The following is a 25,860-nucleotide window of genomic DNA, read 5'->3' as shown; positions in this document are numbered from 1 at the left end:
CCTATCAAGATATATCCGATTTTGGAAAATATTTGAAATGTAAATCATTCGAAGCAATACCAAACCAAGAAAGCTTCAAAAACAAATGAACTAATATCAACTCTGTCGTTGGTGAAAATGAATGGATTGAAATAAATTATTATCAGAGTGAATTATATCTTCGTTCATTGATATCGAATACAGTAATTTTATACTGTTTATATTTTTTAAGGTTAGATTTTACTTTAATTTCAGAATTCAGCATAATTTTTTTAGATTCAAATAATATTGTGGTTCATTTCAACACATGTTCAAAGACATTGCCGTTTTGTTCTGAACAAGAATATATTTTTTTTGCATACCACTATTTGTAGCTTTCTGTATGGAGTCAGGAATCAAATTATTGAAAGCTCTCAGAACCCTTCGTTTCATGTTTTCTTTATCACTCAAAGGATCCGCATAAACATTTTCTTTGATAAATCCCCAGATGAATAAGTCCGGTGGTGTCAGGTCTGGAGAGCGAGGAGGAAATTTAAATTGCCCATTATAACAAAGTCACTGATCTTCGAACATCCCATTCAACAACTCAGCAACGGTATCAGTACTATGTCCATCTGATACCATAACTTGAAATGGTATTGTTCGGAAACATGCCTTATGGATTCACCAACCACATTCTTAATTATATGCGAATATCTATTGCTATTCAAATTCTCTTCATAAAGATATGAACATAAAATTCCATCTTCCTTTATAGCGCAAAAAACATTAAAACTCCATGAGTCCTGGAAGTTGCACTGGCGAACAAGCTTTGGATTTTCTGCTGCCCAAAAATGACCATTATGGCGGTTGTTTATACCGTTCTTGGCAAATTTGGCTTCATCTGTCCATATCATGCTCTTCGTGAACTCAGGGTCCTCCTGTATCTAGATAAGAAACCACTCGCAGAATTCCACTCGTGCAGGTTTCAGATTTTGAACCTGGTGATATTCAAAGGGGCGCCACTTATGTTTGACTGAAATCCGGTTTATTGACGAACATGAAATTCTAAGTTAGTTTTTTGCGTCTTTCAACGAATTTTCTGGATAGGCTGTGAAGTAGGCCAAAACTACAATCTCGAAGTCCTCATTGTTTACGAGTGGTTTTTTTGTTGATGACAGACGAAAATGATCCGAAATCACGACAGTTTCTCAGAATATTTTTATTGGATCTGTGTAGATTTGGAAATCTTTCTGCAAAAACACAAGTTCTGACCATTATCTTATTGCATTCACCATAAATGATTATTAAATTCAGGAAATCTTCATTAGAATACGCCAAACGAGACATTTTGCACACAAATAGAAAACTACGAAATACACGTCTATTATATCGCATAAAATTTTAACATATTTGTGTTGTAACTTCATTTGTTTTTGAAGCTTTCTTGGTTTAGTATTGCTTCGATTGATTTACATTTCAAATATTTTCCAAATTCGGATATATGTTGCCAGGGGTGTATTTCAGGTATAGGACATTCTTCATGAATTTGATCTTTTTTTTCGTAGTATCCGAAAATAATAGAATAGTGTATGGTTTCCATTCGAAAAAATCGTGTTTCATCAGTTTTCTCGATATTATATTTTAGGTGGAAATTTCGACCACTATGTAAATTATTTTCGAAAATTCGATGGACCAGTTCATGACTCGATGCTTAAGGTGTAATTCTGTGAAATTTCACATTTTCAACTATTACTGTCTATGAGTTATGATTTTTTCGGAGTGGTGCTGTAACTGTGAATTTCATTCTCACTGGTAGACATCCGATATTTCACCGTAAGACACTTGCCTCATCAGCTCTTTAGTACCACATCTGGATAACGTCATGCATCGCCGTAAGACACTTGCCTTATCGGCTCTTCAGCATCAAGTCTAAATAACATTATGAGAAAAACACTCAATCTGTTCATAAAATCTGGACTTGATGTCATGGAATGAGTTTGATCTACTCATGTCAACGATGACAGTTAGTAACAATATTCATTCGCTCATTTGATAGATCCCGGTGATGGGAATTTTGTTTGAATCGAAAAAGGGATATTTTTAGGAGATATAGGAAAGATTTGCCAGCACCCAGGGTGTTTTCCTCAGTGGATGAGGTGTCGTGTAGGGAGGAAGGACTGAAAATTTGGTAGGTTTGATTTCGAAATTTTCAGTTTTCCGATTGATAAAAACGAAGGCTGTGTTTTCTATCCAGAAAAGACCGAAATTCCCCCAGATTTATTAAAATGATCTTTTTGGGTGTTCTAGTTGTGACAGAATAAGGTGGAAAGGTATAAAACTGATAATTCTTCCAGTTTAAAGTAAGAGCATCCATAGATATACTTCGATCAAGATTTTCGTGCAATGAAACTGATTTCTGAAACTTTTTAATAATATGAGATGTTGTTTGAAAGCTCAAAAGATTTTTTCCCAATATTTTGGTATGCCCCCCGACATATTATTTTTATTACTTGATGAATTGAAATGAGAGTTCTGAATGACTCGAATGGAACGAATAAAAAAAAATTACTTGACCACTGTTTTATTACATTTGAACATCTTTTCACTTTTTCTTTCGGTAACCTGATTGTCATAGTGTTACTACTGAAAATGAATATGTTGTCTACATTTGGTTTTTTTCATAGAAATGAGAAAAAAGAGATTCTTTTCTTTGTTTTTTTTTTCAAAAAAAGACCCCCTTTTCAGAATTTCGTTAACGGTTCCAGATAATTATGTTGAACGACAAGCAAAAGAAAAAAAACTTGGTTAGTTTCGATTTCTGGCTGAATGGGAGTTCATACTCTTGCATCCAACTGAGAACAAATTTTTCGGTCGTTAAATGTTGCCAGTTGTCCAAAAACCTGGTAATTCTCTCAGCGCGTCCTACTTCGGCTTCCAATGTTTGTTTTTGGAGTTCTTGGCCTTATAAGAATAACTCTCCTCCGGACGTTTTTTCCATTTCTTCCACTCCCTCTTGCTGCCTTCCTCATCCTTTCTTTTAAGGTTTACTGATCCTTTGGAGAAGGGGTGTCTGCAGTTCGAATAGACGATTTAGGATTTTGATGCAGATGTCTACGGTTTCTGAATCCAATCTCCTGCAGTATTTTCGAGAATCTTTGCCGTTCTCTCTCAAATCTGATCCGAATCGATAGTCATGGCTCTTTCAACTTTGGATAACTTTTAGAATTAGAGGACTCAATCGCCTCTTGAGCTGATGTAAGCGGCGGGTTGAGACGGTACGTTGGGTGTCTGTAATCAACACCCTAGTACTGACAGGTTGCCAATGAAGATTCTTCCGGTATATCATTCAGATCTGAGTGTGAACCTGATTCCGCAGACGATTGGATATCGCTTACCAGGAACTGCTTGCGGACAAAAAAAGTGTCTCTGTTGATTGCTATATTGAAATAATGTATTCATTTTCGGATGAAAAAACTCATCCTTCAATAATTTTTGGAGTGAAATTGAAAGTATTCAGTAATTTTCATGGAAATGAAAATGAAAATATTCAATCATTTTTCTAGTGATGAAAATGAGATCAGGTGGTCCTGTTTGGAGTAAGTAGGATTATTTAGTCATTTTCCGTAATAAAAATGGAGATATTCAATCAGTTTCGACGTAAAAATGAAAATTTGTAATCAATTTCGGAGTGAAATTGAAATCATTCAATCATTTTCGGAGTAAAATTGAAATAATTAGGTCATTTTCGGAATATAAATCAAAATATTCAATAAGTTTTTATAATGGAAATGAAACTTTTCGAAAATTTTACAAGTGAACATGAAATTATTCATTCATTTATTAAGTGATAATGAAATTAATCAATCATTTTCGGACTGAAAATGAGAATTTTCGATCATCATTGGAATGAAAATGAGATCAGTTGGTCAGTTTCGAAAATACAATTGAAATATTTAATTATTTTTGAGAAAAAAATTGAATTTCTCAATAATTCACATAGTGAAAATTAAATTATATGTTTTTATGGTATTCCCGTATCCATACTAGTTTCCCTTGCGTTCATTTTCCTTCTATATTTTTTCCTCTTCATGTTCTCACATTCTAGTATACGGGAAGGTAACATTTCCTATTTATTAGAAAATTGAAAACCGATAAGTGAAATTTTTACAGCGGAAGATTTTTTGCACGTGTTTACAATTCTTGATATAGTTTATGCCGAAACGACCTGCTCTGAAGTTAAATTAAGTTCTGTTTTACTTTCAGTCATGGCTGGATTTTAAACTTTCATTATTAGTTTCGCAACTCTCTTCATAACAGAGTGAAAAGAGTTTAATCAAGTTTTAAAACTTTATAGAGATATATATTCTATAACAAAGGACACTTCGTTGATTCAAAGTTCATTCCAGGCCATATATTTTCCAAGTTGTCATCATTATTGAAGCCTCACTTGTCAATTGATGGAAACATTTGCCTTTTCCATTATATCGTGAACAAATTTAAGAGCTACCAGTTAGAAATCCTGCAAATGGAGATAACTGCATATTCAAAATTATTTCAGAAAGAAATTAAAATAGGATGGTAGAAATTTTCACCTTCCACTATGTGAAAACTATGGAAAATGTAATAGAGAACTTCATACACGTGAGTAAACGGCGAACTTTTTAGGCCACCCCGCTAAGTAAATCCAAGATATTTTTCCCAAAGAAAAATATTCTATTAATCAGTGAGTTGTGAAATTTAATAATTTTGCATATTAAAATGAGAGCTAAGGAATTATAGATACTTATCTTAATGTTTCAGAGGCTAAAATCTGCCTCCGTCTTTGGAATTGGTGAAAATCTGAGTATATTAGCAGTTTTTTCTTTACTAAAATTCTTCATTTCAATTCTTCACTAGATTTCAGTAGTGTTTTGCAATGTGAAATATTCCATATAGATGATCGATTTCTGGAACATTCGATGTAGTACAGATTGGGCGAAATTGGACACTCTCGAAAGGAAACTCTTTTAGATAGAATGAAAACTGATGGCTGTACCTGAGGGTCAGATTCTATGACAAAGTCAATGGTACCTACTTAGTACTTGTGATTCACTGTTTGGAACCTTTGTTGGTGGAAACACGTGTCCATATTACTGGACACGTGTTTCGATCCCCAAGTGATCATCTTCAAGAGGAAGATTGATCTTGCTCTTGAAAATGATCACTTGGTGTTGGGATGAAACTCCAGTTATAATTTAAATTTCATTGATGCAAACCTCATAGCAATATCTATCATCGTTAATGGGTAACAGCATATTTTTAGAAAATGTGAATTTTCGAAAATTAACTGTTACTTTTTTTCTGCCGAAAATGTCTTGTTTTTATGAAAACATTTCCGAAATACTTTTTACGTAGAATTCAATGGTGTGAAAAACAAATGAGATATCAATCTTCATCGATTGATAACTTTTTTTGATGTTTTGGTACAGTCATCTTCGAAATACAGGGCTTTTAGCTTTTTTCATGTAGATTTTGAAATGCACCTTTTAATCAAGTAGGTTTTGGGCGATGAGACGATAAAACAGAATGCAAATATTTACTGGTAGTTGTCAAATTTTGATTAAAGCAGTAAAGATGCTCTTGAACTACTGGTTTTTGTTCAATTATCAAACAAATGCGAATGAGAAATATGAAATATACAAAATAGGATATAATAGTATGTTTTATACAAACCGGGGAAAATACAGAAGCAGCAAGCAATTCGTATCACGAGAGGTATCCAACGTCTTAGAGACTTTCACCTACGGTGAAGGTTGAAAGATTTCATTTTTAATTGGCGAACATATCTGGATACGAATTGGAAGCGGCAGTGATGCAAAGTGTTGCATCTCTCACTCCTATTGAAGTAATAAATTCGGCAAAAAACGTTCAGGAAAGGCATTGACTGATGGACTGATGGAATATTTTTTATTATTTGTTCTTAATCATTATTATTATTGTTGTTGTAGTTTCATTTATTCGTAGTAAATGTAGTATAAATTTTTATCAGTTTCATCGAAACCAAGCGTTTCAATGACTATTGTGAAAAGCTTCCATAACATTTTATAGCTTCTACTGAACAATTTACTTCTGTTTTATCGCCGCGTCTTCCGAAGCCTACTTGATCAAAATGTGCATTTCGAATTCTACATGAAAAAACTTGAAAACTCTGTATTTCAAAGATGACATTTTTGGAAAGGAGATTTCAAGCTCTATAGGAATATGTAGAAATATACAGAGCGTCTCATTGAAAACAAACTATTGATATCTCATTTGAAAAAATAATTTTCTCACACTATTGAATTCTACATGAGAAAGTGCTGTGGAAATGTTTTCATAGAAACAAAAAATTTTCAACAGGAAAAACGTTACAGCAACTTATTGAAAATACACATTTCAGAAAAACATGCGGTTTTCTCATTTAAGTTTGATATTAAATTTAAACCTTAGACACAGCCATCAGTGTATTCATATTTTTCTTCGACCGGAGCTTTTACAAGGAGCTGTTCGCTTGCAATGGTCTCGAAGTTTTACCAATATAACTTCCACCAGAAGAACAAAGTATTTTAGAGATGTGATTTTTTTTTCTTATGTGTTGTTTGCGTAATTGGTCTTATTTTTCCAAAAAGTCTTGGAATGTAAGGTACATCGTCAGTTGTGAAAGGTGTCGGTGCTCGTTGAGTTTTTTATGATGTTTGTCGGGTCAATCAGTTCTCTATTGACTGCTTTTTTTGCAGTTATATACTTGATGGTAATAACATAATTTTCAGAAAAATTTTCATCAAATTAAAAATTGTGTAGTTAATATTATGGACAGTGTTATTTATATTCATCAAGTAACGGGCCACTCCATTTATATTGCATTCATTATTGAATCTATTAACGAATCTTGATGAGCATTTTCGTTTAGAATATATTTCATTAATAATACTTTTTCATTGAAAATCGATTTTTCTCTGTTATGAAGTGAATATATCATAACTTTTTCATCACTAGCATGATGGTTTTATGTGCAGTGGAAATATATATTAGTATGTGTTTCCTTACGATGAACATTTATATATCGAGTTAATCTGATGACCTCTTCAATATTACACCAAAAAAATTACGTTGACTATTTTGTTTAATCTCTATTGTCAACTTCATTGTTGGTTCCTATTCCTATTGATGTGATTTTAAAAAGCATTCATATCATTATGATTCATACTCCAAATAGCAAGACATCGTCAACATATCTCCAACAAGCTCTTTGTAAGATTCAATAAAATATTTTCCAAAATGATCCATTTAAATGTTACTCGAAATGAAATATGGAGGGAAACCTATAGCCTTGCCAAAGTCATAAATTGATTTAGTCTATACATAATATTGAAAGTTCTGATGGAGATCTAATATCTATCTCTCCGTTCATTTTTCAACCTCTATCTTACAATTTGAAAAGTTTCATCAACAGGTACATTCCTGAAGAGACTTTGAACATTGAAGCTCTCCAGAACATCAGCATTATCAAGTGTTGAATTATCAAGTTTATTTGTGTGTTTCCTTTTAAATTCTTACTTTTTCTTGATAACAGTACCAATGGTTTCAGATATCTCTGCTTAGAGGTTACTGTATCAATGATTTCATTTGAGAGAAATATTGTCAACTATTCTCAATCCATAACAGGGAGTTCCAAAACGTTTCAACATAAAGGAAACTTCTGCCTCTAATGAACGCTTTACCATACCTGCAACGTTGAACTGGAACCAGTTTCTTGCGAAATCTCAAAATCTCCTATAAAAATATTATCACATAAATCCATCATTTCACCGACTGTAGTATTAAAAAAAAATGTAAGAAATAGAGGATAGTCTGAAAAGTTTTTGACTTAGCAAAGATTCAAGACATTTTGAACTTTATTTTTAATTTTCAATAGTCTCATTTTAACTGTAACTCGTCCAAATATTGCTCGGCGTTCTTCTCTGCAAAATAGTTATTCACAAACCAGATTGCCTTCATTTGACGAAAGTCTCTCTCCGAGAACAATTTTCAGTTGAGGAAACAAATGGCGAGTAAGATGGATTTTCAAGCAGTTCAAACCGTAATTCATGGATTTTTGCCATGGCACCCGCTGAGGTGTGAGACGGTGCGTTGTCTTGATGAAACAGGTAGGATTTTTTTGTACCTAAATTGCGCCAACAGAGCGTTAGAAATGTTCATTTGAACACGTTTCTCGTCTAACGTGAGCAAACGCAACACCCAACGCGCGGACACTTCTTTCATGCATAAATGTTGATTGAATGTATCAAATACGTTCTTTTGACATGATCATAACCTCTGCTTTCTCTCTTACTTCAATTCGGTGGTAGTCTAGTACCATTCGGTGAACTTTGGCAATGTTTTCGTCGGTAGTTCATAAAATTACTCACATCAACCCACTAAAACTACTATTACATAACAACTGGGCGTCCAAAATGGCTGAAACTTTGGTGAGTAGCTATCAACAGATGAACAACGAAATTCACTAGCTTTCATTTACGATTGCTGTTATCTTCATGTTGAGGTCAAATACTTTCCAGATCATCGTAATGTTCAATATAATACATTGGTAGATGTTGAATTCTAGTGAGCTTTATATTTGTTTTTACCAAATATGTATATAAAAATAGGAGGCTACGAAGTAATAGTTTGACATTTTAATTCAAATGATGTCTGCCAGAAACATCAAAAAGAGTTATCTTTCGAACAATAAAACGTTTCAAAAAACACATCCTATGCTCTTTGACAAAGAAGTCAGATATTGAAGCGTACCATCCCAACTTGTTTTTTTTTTTTGGAAAACTCATTGTTGAATGCGACAATTATTCAGAAGGAATAAATTAGATGTGCACTATGCAGCAATATTCACTGATACTGAGTATACTACAGAATGTCTTTATATACAACGTTCACGCTTTTTTGTCAGTAGAATATACAAATATGTTTTCCGCAGCGGTTACTCTTGAAAGAGCGACATATAATTGACTTGGTATCGCCGCAACCGCTTTATCTCAGCATTTTTAAACTGTAACACTGTAATGATATTTCAATCACTTGTTGTAAGAGGGCATATTGATCACAGAATAGACAGATGAGATAAAGGATATATTGAAGATAATTTTATTAACGCGTCTTTTTCCCCCGCGGCTGGCGTTTTACTTCGCATCCTTTCTTATTGCAAATCTTGAACATAAAAGTTGGCTTTCATTTCAAAATCTAGCAGAAAGAAGTATCTGCGTATTCCGAAGATTTTTATCAACTGCAACTGAAGATCTCCTCTTCGTGAAAGAGGCCAAACTTAAGATTCTTTCGGAATTGCCTCGATATTCAAAATTTGATGTGAAGAAATCCGCATCTGGAGACGCAGATGCCAAATTAATTTCACAAATGAAGCACGGCAATAGAGAGAGGGTATCAAATTCATTTTCTTTATTTAACCAAAGGAGATAGGTATAAATCAGGCTGAGACTTTCAATGTATGTCCTGGAATTAATAATATTTGAATTTTTAAATATATGACACATTTCTAAGAAAGTTCTTTTTTGAGTATTCTTTTCTGAATCTGAAATTTCAACATTCTCAAAAGAAAAAGCATGATCCAAATTTATGGTGTGATATGATAATAGGTACTTAACAATTTCAGAACAGAAACTCCTTACCTTCACTCTCTGTGATATATATATATATATATATATATATATATATATATATATATATATATATATGTCCACCGTCATGTTTGGCTACGGTATAAATGTATACCGGTATAAATTCATACTTTTGTAAAAGACAACGTCATATTCGACTTCCTTTGTTTTTTTACATAATGCTAACTTCAGCTACTTTTAAATAACGGCGATTATAAGTTTATATAGGGATCGAATAATACAAATATTGATTAAAAATCATTTACAAGATACATACTCATAGTCTCGAAAATAACTACATTGGAATTGAAAGAAATACCATTATGATTTGATTATGATTAACAATAGTGAATTTCAGTCAGGTAAATTACAAAATCATATAATTTTTTCTGATAGTAGGTTAAATACAAAGAAGAGTCGTAGGACAAGATCGCCGGGGTTGGCGCTCCCGGCGGGTGACAATGGACTACTTTCACTCCATTGAAACCTGAAGTTGTTGATCACAGGGTCAATTATATCATACTTCCACTGCCTCAGCAGAGTAAATCGTTTTACATTTTCAGTTACTCAATTGAAACAGAGAATAACGTCTTCCTGACAATCAATAAGTTCGATTGTAACAGAAACAAGTCACTAGCAGTGTTGCCAACTATTGTCAATTCACGGGTTAGTTTATTCTTCACATTTGTTTTCTTTTCAATCTGATGCTATGTAATCGAACACAGAATAAAATTTTTAAAAAATTAAGAAATGTATGCATTGATATTCATTTACACAACAAAATAAGAGACATGCTATGTAGTGACTGAAATTGAACTCTGTTGTCTCATGTCTCATAATTTGACAATTTGTAATTGCGGTTCTTCAAAGTTCCTACCAGTCACCCTCACACAAAAATACATACAAAAAATTAAAACCAACAGGATAAAACTGAAAACAATGTCACAACAAGAAAATGTACGAGGCAAGTCTTATTTATCAGTATCGAACACATTGAAAATATTTTCTCCGCAAAATCAATTTTCTGTTATGGTGGTTTGACAACAAATTATAGGTTGCCAACTTGGACCAAAGACCATTCGAATACAATAAAAAAAAGATATCATACTTTCTATTATATTTTTTTCGAAACTGTTATTTTAGTAGTCAACTAATTTTAATAACTTTTTCTAAACAACTGCTGTTACATTTGTGACCTAACCATTTCTGTTAAAGAAAAAAAAATTCTTACCATTCAGAAACTGGTCAATTGTAGCTGCGATTTGCATCTTGCAATATACAATTATTATGAACGTTTTTTACTGAACATAGAAGAGATGGAAATTTGAACGAATCAGTCAAATCTGTGAAGTATTATTATGAGTATTCGTTTGTTAAATAAAATTCAGTACAGTCGACAAGTGAAAAAATATAGTGGTTCAAGTGGGTTCTATTTGATCAGATATGTCATAACAAACGGACAAATTTATTTCTTGTGTTTGCCTACCAAGGACAAGTAATTGTATGTTTGTAAGTTATCTTATTTTCCCCACTACAGGAAGTTCTCGCATTCAACATTTGAATTATGAGCTAAGCAGACCTTGCTGACGTCACAATCCGGATTACAAAAATGATCTGTTCAGATATTTTTTGTACTATAAGTTAAACCAACAATTTCATCTGGAATAACAAGTTAACATTTGTTGTATTATTTGTCAAAAACATCCGGTCTTTGTTTTTACATAAGATTCGATGTAGTTTTTTCTATAAGAGAACTGTAATTTATAATTTTCTTTCAAAATATACATATTTAAAACCTAACCAAAATTTTAAAATATGTTGAGACAACACAGATATAACGAAAACATTTGAAATACCGAACGCTGTCGAGCAAAGCGACTTTTTTTTTAATTGTATTACTAAAATTGCGTCTGAAATTATTCTCTATGAGCCACTTTACACTTCGCAATTCTTATTGCGTGCAATTAATTGAGGCAGTTTTCATTGCAGCAATAATAATTTTAGGTTTACACTTGGAAATTAAATAATATGTTGTCAAAAATGTTTTGACAGTAATCAGGCTTGCCAAGATAGAAAATGAAAATAGTTATTGATATTTGAAAGTAAATATCTTTAAATAACCTGAGAACAATAGTTTAAATTTGGAATGGGCAAAAACAAGTTTATTAATCTATGAAATTCAATCAAAGGAAGGATATTCAAAAGATTATACAGACAAAAGTGTGTAGTAACATTTTATGAAGTTGGCAGCACTAAAAATAACCAAATATTTAGGTCCGGATACATTTTCTCTAGAGGCAATTATAATTGCACCAGCTGATAGAAGAGCCCTCACAGCGCATGCGCGCAATAACAATTGCAGCAATTCCTTGAAAAATTGCAAAGTGTAAAACGGCTCTATGATTAATTAAAAATGTGTACATTACTATAATTATGATTTTGAAAAAATGAAAGTTTAAAACTGACCAAAACGGTAATCAAAAGTAGTGTTGAATGTGCAACTTTTTAAGCATCAAATTCTTCAGTGCCGGGTGTATTTATAGTTCAATTAGACATTAAGCAACAGTTTACTTCATCTCCTGAAAACAGCAACTTGGTTGGTGAAACGCGCATCGAGAAGAGTGTTGCAGTTCTTGTGTTTGAGAGCAGTGCTCATTTTATATAAATCTATGTAATAAAATATGGTAAGATTTTTTAATTTTTGGGGTGGCGTCCCAGTACTATAAAATTTTGTATTCATTTTCAGGATTTAAAGAACTGCTCCTTCTAGATTGAAAGAGGTGCCAAAGACAAATAGAAAAATAACATTGGGACGCACATCTTTACATATGAAATATCTATCTTTAATATACCTTCATTACTTATTTTGGATTTTAATTTTAAGTCTGGAGATTGACTGAATCTCAAATATACAAAAACCAAGAGAATCGTCAAGTACTGAAATCATCTTTAAAAGCAGGATGCCTCTGAATAATTTTTAACGTTACGAAGCATTTGTATCTTTTAATTTTTTGTAATAGTATTAAAAATGGGTTTATATTTCATCCTGTTATCACACTTTTGTATACATTAAGCTGTTCGTCTTTCTGATTAAATATATGTCTTTTCTTTAATTTATTTCAGTTCCTTCAGCTTTAATTTTCATTGATTCATAAATACGATTTAATTAAAACACAAAATAAATTATTTGGGAGTGACCACAGGAATAAGGATTCAAGTATTCTTTTAAATATACATTCCTTAGGAGCACGATTTTTGAAAAAAAAAACAGTTAAAAACAAAAATGTAAAAATATAATAAAAAAAGTTGATAACAAAAATGCAATACCATAATAAAAAAAACAAAGTTGAAAATAAAAATATAATACTATAATAAAAAAACAAAATTGAAAATAAAAAGAAATAAATAATATAAAAAAACATTTTTTTCTTTTTAGTGAATTTTAAAAATAAATTTTCTACTTCTCATCCTTAATGTAATTTTAATTTATGTAAAAAAAATTAATCATTTTTTTCTATTCAAATTATTTACGTAGGCCTTCAAAGTCGTAGCGTTTCTAGAAGAAAGTTCAGGATTACACTGTATTACTTGCTGACACTTCGAAAGAGAAGGTAAGGTCTTTTCATCTAAAAATTCTTTCATTTGTGTTCTGACAATTTGACGTTCAGGAGTTGTCCAAGATCTTATCTCTAAAAAGTATATGTGTAAGTACATAAAACCTAAACACTGACTATTCAAAAACATTTTACATAATTATAAATTCATGAACAAATTAAAATTCATAATTCCTATGATACTCACTAGTTTTTCTTCGGAGTTTTTTTGTTTCATTTGCCACAAATGATTTAATTTGTGGTGGAGTTCTTTTGGAAAGGAAGGGGTGCTGTTCTTGCAGTTCTATGCACTCTGAATATGTTGGAACAATTCCTGTTTGTATCATATATTCAAAACTTTTTCTTACTGTCTGCTTCTCTGGCGTTGTCCATGATGATCTTTTTCGATATGTGACTGATGGAGAAACATTTGTTAATAATGGTAATTCATTACCTTGAAACAACAAATTATTCGAAGAAGTTTCTGTATCCACAGTCAGACATAGTTCTTCTTCATTAGTACCCTCGGGTACTAAAGTATTTTCTTCACACATATCAGTGTCAATTTCATTTTCACCCAGAGCTTTTAACAAAATCTGAACAATAGTTGGTATTTCCCTAGCAGTAGATTGTCTATAAACGTTTTTATGAATGTCAATATGATGTCCTAAATGATTGGCAATATCTTCTACTAAAGGCTCAGATAGTTTATTAACTGCACATGCTGTAGCAATTTGTTTGCGAAGTTCAGTTCCTCTTAAAGTGAGTGGATTGGGAGCACCACAAGCAACAGCATATTGTCTCATTAGTACACAAGCACGTAAATAAGTATTTTTGGTTCTGCCAGGCATTCCAAAAACATAGGGATTTTGTTTTCCAACACCATACTCTTCACGATGTTTCAAAATCATATCAATGTAATTTTTAAATTCCATATTTAATATAACAGCAACTTGTCTGTTTAATTTACCTCTTATGTAAAACCGAACATAATTTTTGATTACCATTTTTTCACTTTCAGTAAGTGAAATCAATAAATCATCATTTATATCTACCCCTTCAAAACTGAAACAAAAATATTAAAATGATTAATTCAATTCAAGGACTTATTAATGAAGTATAATAAATGTAAATACAGTACTCTCCCCACTCTTGAATTGAATTAGAAAAAGTTTACAAAATAAATTATTTTTTACATGTATAACATGATTTAATACTATTTAACTTTAAATGAATTTCAGGAAATAACTACTTTTCTGGCTAATATGATGAACAACTTATCCATTGAAACACTGGCAAGTGCATATTTTGACATTTTTATTTCGATTCAATAGACGTTTTGATATTTTGGGTATCATCAGTAAAAGGTAGGTCAAGACAAGTGACACATTAACAACATTCGTCATTATATTCTTACGTTTCTGGCTATCATGTTTCTGTTTTCATTACTGAGCTGGAAGAACGTGTATTGTAATTGTAAAATGTTGGAATAAATTGCTCTATGTATTTCTTGTTGTGATTCTACATTGGTAAAGAGTGGTTGTTGACACGTCACTGATGAGATCTAGAAGGTTGTAACCGTTTTGCAGGAGGTACCCATATCGAGTTCAAAAAATGTTTCTTAATACTCCCTTATTAATGCTTCAAGGGATAACTTGAACCTAAATTTCGATGTGTGTATGCCTGAAATTTATTAAAAAGTAAATAGTATGTAATGATTTGAACCTTCCTCTCCTCTCAAAAAAATATTTTTTAAATATTCATCATTTACAATAGTAATTTAATAAAAATCTTTATTTGTTTTACCTTTCGTAATCTTTGATACAAATCCTCTCTATCTCTCCTGCTCGTCTTCTGTTGAATAGTTGTAATGAAATTAATGTGAAACCTGCAAGGTCACGCCATGCTTTATGAGAAAACTCTCTTTTTAGTGATTCAAAAGCTTGTTTTCTTCCTACTGATAAATAACTATTCAATGAAGTTATGTCTGCCGCAGAAGGTAACTTTATTTTTTTGTGCCTTTTATATTCACTCTGATTTTCAGCTACTGTTTTATTAACATCTATTGTGAATCCATCCCTCATGAGACACAGCAAATCTCTAACAGATTCCCTTTTAATATTATCTCTAGATTTTATACATTCAGTTTCCAGAAATATTGCAATTGATTTCAAATGAAGTCCTAAACTGTATGCTGTAGAAGGTGCCCTGAATCTACCAGTATCTTCATCTAACCCAGCTATATAATTAATAACGTTGACAATTTCATCATAATGTTCAGGATCTAATATATCTCTGAGGCATTTTATTGTAGGATTTCTTTTTTTAAATTCATACACGAATTTCTCAATTTCCCTCATTCTTTGCCTTATCATAGTAAAATGATGGTGATTTCTATATTTTCTAGTCAATCTATTACCATAAGTGATACATAATTCATCATACATATAAGATTTTGTAATGTCGTCTTCTCTACTATGACATAAAATATCTCCAACTAGCTTTTCATTAGCTATTGAATGAATTTTCATTTGCAACTTTCTGCTTTTTACGAAAATATTTCTATCTTTTCCAAATTTGTTTGAACATTTTCGGTAATGGACTCTCAATGACAATATAGAAAACATCTCTTTACATTGTGGACAAGGTTTATAATGATCAGCAGTTCTCTGTTTTGTTTTTGAAGGCCTTCTTCGGACAAAAAGTGATCCTGTATTACATTCTGGTTCAGTATTATGTAAAAACTGCCCTTTCCTTCTGATATCACAAATGTTCATCAGTCTTTCAGGATCTCCTATAAATATTCAAGCAACCAAACATTACATCTCATCATTTGCATTATTAAAATAAATAAGTTATACAAAAAATTTCGTTGAAAAAATATATACTTGCCTATTGGTTTTTCTAATATATTTCTGACATCTGGAATGTTCTTATGCGTTGTAAGTAGATGTCTACCAAAATTGGTAACAGTTTTCTTGCAATAAATACAATAATACCGCTTACTGCATTCTTTTGATGGATTGATGTTAAGATTTCTGAAGTCTACTTTGTGTTTAATCACTGCAATAATGTTGAGTTAGTAACACAATCATTTTTATTCGATGGTTGAAAAATTACCTGAACAATTTTCACCAATATTTGTTGAATCTCTTTGATTACAAATCACACCTTCAAATGAGGTGTTAGTTTCAAATAATGAAACAGTTTTCAATGTATCTGAAATATATATATATATATATATATATATACAAGTATACACATATGTTAAATGGTTGAAATGAAAAAAATACGTGAACATTTATAATTACAATTAGAAAAAAAATCTCACTTGGACACTGATTTTCGGTATCACACGTTATTGTGTGATTTTTGTGTTTATAAATTATATTTGAATTATTATCCAGTGGCATCGATTGTACAGCACCTGTTAAAATAATATATGGTAATTTATTTTGTTCCAATGAAAAAATTCATACATTAAACAAAGTGAAAAATATTTAAAAATGAAAATATATTATTTTAGAGAATGTTATTTTAGTCTAATAAGGAATTTCAATCTGACATTCGATGGAAAAGAATTAGTATGGAAAGTAGTTGAAAGTCTGAATGAACTTCGTTGAGTGGTAAATAGTAGAAATAAAATTTAACCATATGAAAACTGAAATATTAAGTACCAAATGCTTTAGTGCACATGTTTTCTTGATTAATCTCACTTAAAACATCTTCTGAATTGGAAATTTGACCATCTTCATATTCTATGGCAATATCTGTTTCTAATAAATTATTAACATTTTCAACTCCATCTCTTTCCGATTCTTCACCTAAAATTTTTGACATACACATCTCAGGAAACATATTTAAGAAAAATGTATTAAATTTGTTTATCTTTATGGTAATAATTTACCAATGTGATCTGTATAGATATATTCCAGATCTGCAGTTTTTCCAGCATTCCATGAATTTAAAATTAGATCACCTCCAAATTCTACAGCAATATCTCCTTCTAAAACTTGATTCACATTTTCAGTTATAACGCTTGCAGAGTCTTCATCTAAAAATATTTGAAATTCTACATATCTTAGGAAAGATATATTCAAGTAAAAGTATACTAAAATTTTCATCTAAATAAAAATAATTTACCAATTTCTTCTGTAAACATATATTTCTGATCTGCTGTATTTTTTTCAAAATTCTGGGAATTGAAAACTAGACCATCTTCAAATTGAAGGACAATATTCCCATCTAATAACTGCTCCAGATTTTCAGTTTCTTCTTTTTCAGGAGCAATATCTACAAGACAACAGATCATATAGGAAACTGAATCTTTTTCTTGATGAAAGCATTTTTATCTATTTTGCTTACCAGTACTTTGAGTCCCAAACCTATCTTGTTCTATGACAATAGGTTTGACAGTTTTTTTGGGTTCATGTTGCTTTTGTTCGATAGATTTGTCAGAGTCTATTGAAGTATTACATTTAGTTGAAATTTCATTTTGCCATATTTCATTGGGTGAATTTTTCAGATGAGTCTTGGCTAAATCACCTGCATTAAAATAGTGTCACAAAAATTGATTTCTCAGTAAAATTTAAATGTACTCTAGGTTACCATGCAACAGGTGATATTTTTTTAAAATTTTAAAAACCTTAAATTTAAAAATTCTTTTGGTGTCAATGTATGAAAATTTAAATATTCCAATAAACAAGCTGGATTTAAATATATTAGAGACTTGAAATTATACTTACCACTAATAAGAGTCTTTCTACATTTTTTAGACTTTCTTTTATTTTTGAATTCTAAATTTTTGATAAGAGTATGGTCAAGTATATTACTTCCAGGTTCCCAAGTATTGCTTTTGGAGCCATACCCTTTCCATTTGATGAAGTATTCTACAACACCCTATAATGAAAAATTGATTTTATTTCTTTAATGTCCACAGCAAAATGTTTGTAAGGCCTGAGCACTTTGATAGCATACATATATACTACTTTAAATATTTCTTACCTTTCTCACACGTTTTTTCAATATCTTTTCGACCTCATAGAAGCAATCCGTTTCCATCCTTTTCCTTATTGTATTTATTTTCATTCAATTGAAAGATTATACAGCGATATATTCTAAAGTGAAATATTTTCGTCATATAGTTAGAAAACAATAAACCAGAAAAATAGAAATACAATAAAAAAGGTAAAAATCACGTTGGCTAAATCATCAATCACATATGATCATTTGAAGTCGGGGTTGCCAAGAGCTATATTATTTTCTTACTGAAATTTGCATTCTGCGATTTCGCAACTTTTGCCTATGCTCCATTTATCAAGGTCAAATTTCCAGAAGTATAAAGTGTCGTTAGCGGGAGATAACTGTACACAAGTGTATAATCTATTCTTTGCACAAGATGAAGATAACTAAGTAAGGTCAGGGAAAAAAATATCTAAATGCACAGTTTATCCGGTTTCTAACGAAAAGCCAAAAAGAACACTAATATCCTCAATAAAATCAAACAAATCAATGAAAATGAAATGAACAATATTACCTTGGGTTTTTGCATAACGGGGACGGCGGTTTAGCTACGGCTTTGCAACGGTGGTGACTCAAAAGACTTGGCGGTTAGTCAACGGTGACTGTCAAACGGCAGTAATAATCAACTTTTCCAAAATCTAAGGAACTTTCTCAACTAAAGCACTTTTCTTCAACAAAATCAACTGAACGATAGAAAATAAATTTCTCAACGGTCTGAAACATTGAATCGCTGTCAACCTCGTTTCTTTCCAAGTTCCAATATTTATAGCCGTCGTGAAGGTAGGTAAAAATGTAGTCAAGAAACAAATGAAAAACGCTCGTTTTTCTGAATCTTAAAAATCAAAATCGTACAAGTAGTTGTTTGCTACATGGCCCATGTTTTTACCTTTCAGCAAATAGTCTGACAAAATATTTTGTGAAAATATACAATTTCATTAAGAATAGTATTATTAATTTTCACCAAGTAACGGTTCAGAGTATTCAAAATATGTTAATTCTGTATAGTTTTTAGGTGTATAGGTTCTGTTAAACAAATTTATTTTTTTGCAGAAATGTCAATACTGACTGCCATTTTGATAATTCTTTGTTTTCTTTGAAAAGTATGCACAATGTTCCCCTCGAACAGAATATCAACTAGTGGTGGGATAATTCGAATGAAAAATAATCGAATATTTGATTATAACAATAATCGATTATACTCGATTATAACAATAATCGATTATACTCGATTATTGTCGACGAATCATTCGAATGAATTTTGGAATTTTCTACTTTCCTTTTAGGTTAGGTTTTGACAGTTCTGAATCCTAGTATGATACCAATAAAAATAACAAAATTATAAGGTTTCATGTTTCAAGGTAAAATTAAATAAAAAATTATGAATTTAAAAAATGGACAATCAAATAACTCTCTGCTACGAAGTATTTTGGCTTTAAAAGTGGTTTATTGGTATATTCTGTACTGAAGCTGCAAATTTTTCGTGAATTCAATAAAACCCTAATCTTCGACTATCGAAAAGGCTTGTAGTCTTTTACAATCATTTTTACAAGAGTTCAGTTCTTGATTTTGAACTCCAAATTGTATGATTTGTTTGATTTTCTTTTTCTTTGGTGACTGAATATCTTTACTTTGATTTGAATTATCTGCATTAACTACTACTATCTGCGTTAACTAAGCTACCTCCATTCCCACTAGCATTTTCAATATCCCCTTGTTGTTGAAGAGGGTGAAGCCTGGATATATGCTGTATGAAATTTGTGGCATTACCAAAAAAAATTTAATAATTTGTTACATCGCTTAAATTTTACATTTTTTCCGTCATTTACTTTGGTAAAATTTTGCCAAACAGCCGACTTCTTAGGCGGACTTATTTTTAAGATCAATTAAATCAAATTTCAAAAACAGTGACTGGAAATGGAAAATATACAAAAAAATCAAAATACAATACGTAATACGTTAGGAGGTTGAGGTTAGGTATTTTCAAAAATTAAAAATGTCAACTGTCACTTGTCTTGTCACTGACAATGGCGTATACGAGTGATTATACATTCGAATGTTCATTCGATTGCTGATAATTCGATTATTGAAATCATTCGATTATTCCCATCACTAATATCAACCATGCATTTTCGACATATAGAATTGGACTGCTAGAGAAAAAGTGTAGAAAGAGAAATCCATACAGAGAAATATTCTTCGTAATGCAATCAGTGTCAGAAGATTTCGGCCCACTTTTTGAATGTTACACGAACATTCGCCCTCTCTTTTCAATGAGTTTTGGATGACCGAAAATAATTTAGCGATTCAGGTTATATATCGATGTATTGGACTTTTTCACATTTAATAGTTGTAGGGTTGCAATAAATGAAACTGCTTTTCGTTATAAAAATAAGAAAGGAAATTTGAATTTCCAGAATTACATATAAATTGGTTGTTTAAAATTGAGGTAACCTCCCAGTTCAATATTATAAAATCCAATAATTTTTACAGAAAATTTTAAATCAACGGTAAATTGAATTGAAAATTATACCCCAGAAGTAAAATGTAGGTCAGGAAAAAATTACCGGTGAACATCGAAGTGACGCCTACAGAGTGAGTTTTCTCTGTAGATCAAGTATTCTGGGATACAGCTTCCGATATTGTAGCCCTGATATCACCCCGAGTATAGTTACCTGTTTTGTTTCCAAGGTGCATATCTGTTGTCTAAATACTGAATTATGCTCTAATATTATTTGATATTTCGTGACGTCATATTTAATGTAAAAATGCGTTGAGACCGATGTTCAGCGACTTTACATGCTTTCTTTTCAACAGTAGGTTACTTTGGGGCTAAACAGATCGAATGTGATCCGTGCTTTTTGAATAATGCTCAGAACTCCAATATATCCCTTCCCTGCTTTCTCAAGTACCCATATACTTTTTTAAGTTTTACAAATTACTTTAGAAATCATATTCTAACCAAAAGAAGGTTCTCGCATGATATTTTTACTTATTATTCAGTAATAATTCATTAGGCAATAGCCAAATTGAAGATATTATTATATCGTTTTCTAATTTCTAAAACAATAATTTCCTTCAAATATGGCGTCAATTTCGAATTGGACGTATCTAAAAAATCTAAAAATCTCAGATGCTTGGCTTAAAACCCGAAAAACGTTATGTAAGTGTCATTGAATTCTGGTCTGACTTCGAGCATCAATATCGAACTCCCTCTCTCGAAAGTAAAGCTTCGATAAAGCAGTAACAAGAGTGAGGTACAGCTGACTCTCCATACTATCTATTTTAAAATCGACATGATACCTTGACCAGTAAAAGCTCCTCTGTGAAGTTGGTGCTATAGGTTTTTCCCAAAGTTTTTCCTACAGTTGAAAAGCAAATGCACCAAATGAAGAATGACACCCTAGATTATTTATGTTTTTCATTTCTAGTATGTTACTTTTCATACAATTTGAATGTTAATTTGTTATTAATATTAAAAATTTTCGTAAATTCAAACTGGAAGTAAATTATTTGAGAAATATCCTACTTTTTTGTGTGTATTTATTATATATAATTTTTAATATGATCTTTATAACTATAAACAAGTAATGATCATAAGAAAGTGAAAGCACACAAAATGTTCTCTTTTCCCAAAATACAGAGCCTTATTCCGGGCTGCCCCAAGTTTCAGACTAGGCTTTTCGGCGGTCTTGCTTGTTCTCTGATGAGAGGTGGGTTATTTAAAATATAAACGCTTTACTTAAGGTGAAACTCTTTATACTAGTGCTTGGGACAGTCCACATTTTTAAAACTTTGTTCAGAAAATGAAAAATTTTTTTTTTGCATTGATACAAAAGTACTAGATTTCCCAATTGCGAGCTGAAAATGATACTTTCTCGACGTATTATGACTGTTTTATTGATAGTGTTATATAAGTATTTGGCATATATGTTTTTCAAATGATTTTGATTGCGTTTTAGGTATTTAGGTTAGCTCCAAAATTAATTAATTAATGTTGTTTATATTGGGGTATTGTTTCACCGTAAATACCCGAACAGATTCCGCTTTCACTATGCAGAATGATTGTCAGTTGTCGACAGTTGACGTACCAGAGTGGCTCTGATTGGATTAAACGAGAAAACCTGGCCATTCATAAATACAAATACGAGGGCAAAGGCGCAATTTTTACTATTTCATTCATAAATAGCCAAGTGAACTGTCTTTGTAAATTAGTCTTTGTTTAAGAACTCGTCTTATAACCTCCTATAACCTATCTGTCATCTGCCCATTATTTGATTTAAGAAATCAAAATATTGATGATAACATTATTCAGATTTTGCTATTTTTGATATGATTACAGAGTACTGTAATTTTGATTTGATTTTCGTGTACTATTTGTGTTTTTATATAATGGAAAACCGGTTTAAAATGGTTGTGGTAATAAAAAAAGCTTTGAGTATTCATTTGGGCCCCATCAATGAGAGAATAATAGGATATTTATTGTCCGAAGGTAAATATTAGAAATTTGCAGGAAGATCCCTGCACACTGCCACTGACTACCGGACATAAATCCATAATTAAGGTTACATTCAATTTTAAAAATAATTTTTACAAGTTAGTTTATGGCCAACTCTTTGAAATAATTCTCAAATACTTATTAGGAATAGATTACTCTCAGGTATTTTACTGTTGGTAATTGCTTTGTGGACTTTTGTCAGATAAACCAAATACATTTGTAAAAATGATTTTATGGTATATCAGAAGGCATGTAATATGTGAAAACATGTACAAATAAATCCTTGACAAGTGGTGCCTACATATATTAATAATTGTTTGTATTAGAACTGTTCAATACCCTTTTCATTCCTTGACCATGAAATTTTATACATGGTCAGGTACAGGTAAATATTCATCTTCAAATAATGCCATATGAACTTTGACCACCTTTTCCTAGTCAATAATACCTGTATGATCATATCATTCATTAAGACTATCAAGGCATTTTTGGAATAAAGAATAGCTAGTTTTTGACATGCTTTTTTTCTACAGCGGTTTATATAATTTAAAGAAAAGTCATTGGTGATATAATCATCTTGTTTTTTACCAATATTCCTCTAGATGAGTTGATATTTTGAGGTTCAATATTCAAGGAAAATTCACCTTTTTCTTCTCTGAAGGCATTTCTTCTCTACACTGGAATAAATGTCCTAAGCTCTAGCGAAATGGTATTGGGTATATTAATTAAATGTTGAATTGCTTGATATATTATAAACTATTAACATTCACAACGAGGGATTCTTCAAGAAGTTAAATCATTTTTCATTCTTACGTTTAGTCTATCTAGTATTTTAAACTAATCTTGTTAGTAACAGATGCAGAACCTTGCAGATAGCACAATTACATGCTGAGAACATTCCTAGAAGCATTTGCTGGAACGTTTCAACATTCTGAGAATATTTCCACAACATGTTTTGAATATTCTCATCACTTTCTATGCACATATTGGAGTGGTATTCACGTTCCCAGTTCGTTCTGAGAATATTCTGAGAACCTTCTCAGTTGATACTATGAACCTTCTAAGAAGATTTATGAAATATTCCCAGTATATTTTGAAAACCTCAGAATATTCTGAGAAGACTCCTTAATTATAATCAAAATATTCTTTATATATACTGAGTGAAAAAGAAATACGGAATTTGAAATTCAGTTCATTTTATAAATTCGTAAGGTTCACTCAGAATCTATAAAGGATATTTTGATTATAATTGAGAATACATTACAACATTCTGAGATAATTCTCAGAATGTTCTGTAATCATTTTGAGAACGTTTTCAAAAGATGTTCACAAAAAATTTGAGAAGAGTCAGAAAATGTGAATTTCAAACATTATAATTATATATAGATTTCTAAAAAAAAATCCCCGCGCTTAAAAATATTACATGGATGATTTTAGTTCAATAACCATAGATTAAATTGAGTTTAAAATGATTTAATCATTACTGAAAAATAAAAATGACATCCTCTTTCATATAAAATACTCAGAACAATAAATATATATAAAGTATTTCTCATATAAAACAACAAATGCAAATAACACAAACAAAACATCTAAAAATCAATAACATTTAACTATTATCTTTGCATCTTTGTCGTCTTCTTGTTCTTTCTCTGTTTTGCTTTCACAGCCAAAGTTTGATGCTTGCTTCAACATCACTAGCAGCAGCTTTTTGATTACCGTACATTACAGCACCTTGAAAAAAAAAAGAATAACTAAGAGTATCAAGTAAGGTGTCATCCTAGGAATTTAGTCTTCTGCAATATATTTTAAAATTTATAATGAAAAATTTTTTCATAATTTTATTCTGAAGTTGAAATCTACTGAAATAGTTAATACTTTGAATTTTACAAAAGGGTGCAAGGGCTATCTATCCTGAAATGTTCGGTATAATTGGAAATATACTACACTAATATTACTGCATTTATGTATATATTTTATCTATTGCTCTTCAACTTTGTTCATTATTCTTTTGAGCATTAGTCGTGGATTGCTGCCTCCAATCCTAGATAATTCCACTTTCTGAAAATATAAGGTAAATTTTCAGATTACCTACTATTGTAATATTATAAATTAATTTAGAATACAATTTTAAATGTTTAATTAGATCATTAGAAAAGCGATGTGATAACTTAAATCGTAATACAAGAACAACTTGACTTGTTCTGTATAAACATTTAATCAATATTGATATAATGAACATTTACTGAAGTGTTCCAACAAAATTATTAATGTCAACTTACCACTTCCTTGTATCTTTCACTATCAGAAAGATATTCTTCGAAGGATTTTAGGTCATTTTTTGATTTAAGAGGTGAATCGAACCTGTTGAAAATGGATTCCCTAATATATCCTCTAATATTATGCTCTATATGAGAAATTTTCAATAATATCAATAAATAATTTCAATCAACTGACCATAATTTTACATTCAACTTGAGTCATACATTTTTTCATCATCCACTTCAGCTTTTTTTATTTCATCAAACTCTATACTTTCAATTGAAAAGTTTGAATGGTAACTTTCATGGGTATTGTCCAAAAGATTTTTCTTTACAGATTCTACTGCAGGTAAATAAGATTTTTCTTCAATATATTTCTTCATCGCTGCTATTATTTTCAATTCCCATCGAGCAAGATGCAATGTCTTGAGTTGGGAAAGTAAAGCTCATATCAGTTTGGGTTTTCTACTTTTTGTAAAAATTGAAAAAGCATTTCCTGGACATGATGATTGTTTATAAATAGTATGGCACTTCCCCAAACCAAAGAACCCATGCTATTCAAAAGAGAATTCGTTACTATTATAGCTGTAACAATAATAATAATAAAAATTTGGGGCCTAAACCCAATATAAAGCTCAAATAAAGAACATCTGAATAAACTAACCTATTTCAAAAATGTATGTATTTAAATGTACTAATTAAAACAACTCGCCAATAATAGTTATATTTTTTGTACACTAATTCACACAAAATAATTTAAATAGGTATCGAATTAGTCAGAAAATACGAGTTAAATAAAATCACAGAAAAACCGCGTTGACGAAGGTAACAAATGAACAAAAACA

At 31.0% G+C, this 25,860-nt stretch overlaps 2 protein-coding genes across 5 annotated transcripts in view; one reads left to right on the top strand and one right to left on the bottom strand.

Moving 5' to 3' along the window:
- LOC111505295 (nephrin) overlaps positions 1-25,860 on the top strand; it is a 1,173,166-nt gene that overhangs the window by 428,221 nt on the left and 719,085 nt on the right. The gene's annotated exons all lie outside the window — the stretch shown is intronic.
- LOC111510642 (uncharacterized) lies at positions 12,920-19,117 on the bottom strand. Of its 3 annotated transcripts, XM_074176030.1 has the most exons (13): positions 18,774-19,117; positions 18,242-18,354; positions 17,983-18,136; positions 17,603-17,782; positions 17,381-17,530; positions 17,145-17,291; positions 16,915-17,061; positions 16,569-16,664; positions 16,358-16,456; positions 16,130-16,300; positions 15,044-16,031; positions 13,446-14,302; positions 12,920-13,333 (listed from the first exon to the last, which is right to left on the bottom strand). In XM_074176030.1, exons 2-13 carry the CDS (start codon positions 18,323-18,325, stop codon positions 13,149-13,151), a joined length of 3,258 nt encoding a protein of 1,085 aa, XP_074032131.1. In that variant the 5' UTR covers positions 18,326-18,354; positions 18,774-19,117; the 3' UTR covers positions 12,920-13,148. The 3 variants fall into 3 exon arrangements, with proteins under 3 accessions (XP_074032131.1, XP_074032134.1, XP_074032132.1); XM_074176033.1 differs by lacking the exons at positions 12,920-13,333; positions 18,774-19,117 and having other exon boundaries at positions 14,167-14,302; positions 15,044-15,093; positions 15,237-16,031; positions 18,242-18,720; XM_074176031.1 differs by lacking the exons at positions 12,920-13,333; positions 13,446-14,302; positions 18,774-19,117 and adding an exon at positions 14,314-14,920 and having other exon boundaries at positions 18,242-18,720.

This window comes from Leptinotarsa decemlineata, unplaced genomic scaffold, assembly GCF_025532065.1.
Source record: "Leptinotarsa decemlineata unplaced genomic scaffold, Ldec_3_MD MMD2_tig00001393_RagTag_RagTag, whole genome shotgun sequence".
Lineage (NCBI taxonomy): Eukaryota > Metazoa > Arthropoda > Insecta > Coleoptera > Chrysomelidae > Leptinotarsa > Leptinotarsa decemlineata.
This window is presented reverse-complemented; position numbering and strand designations above follow the sequence as displayed.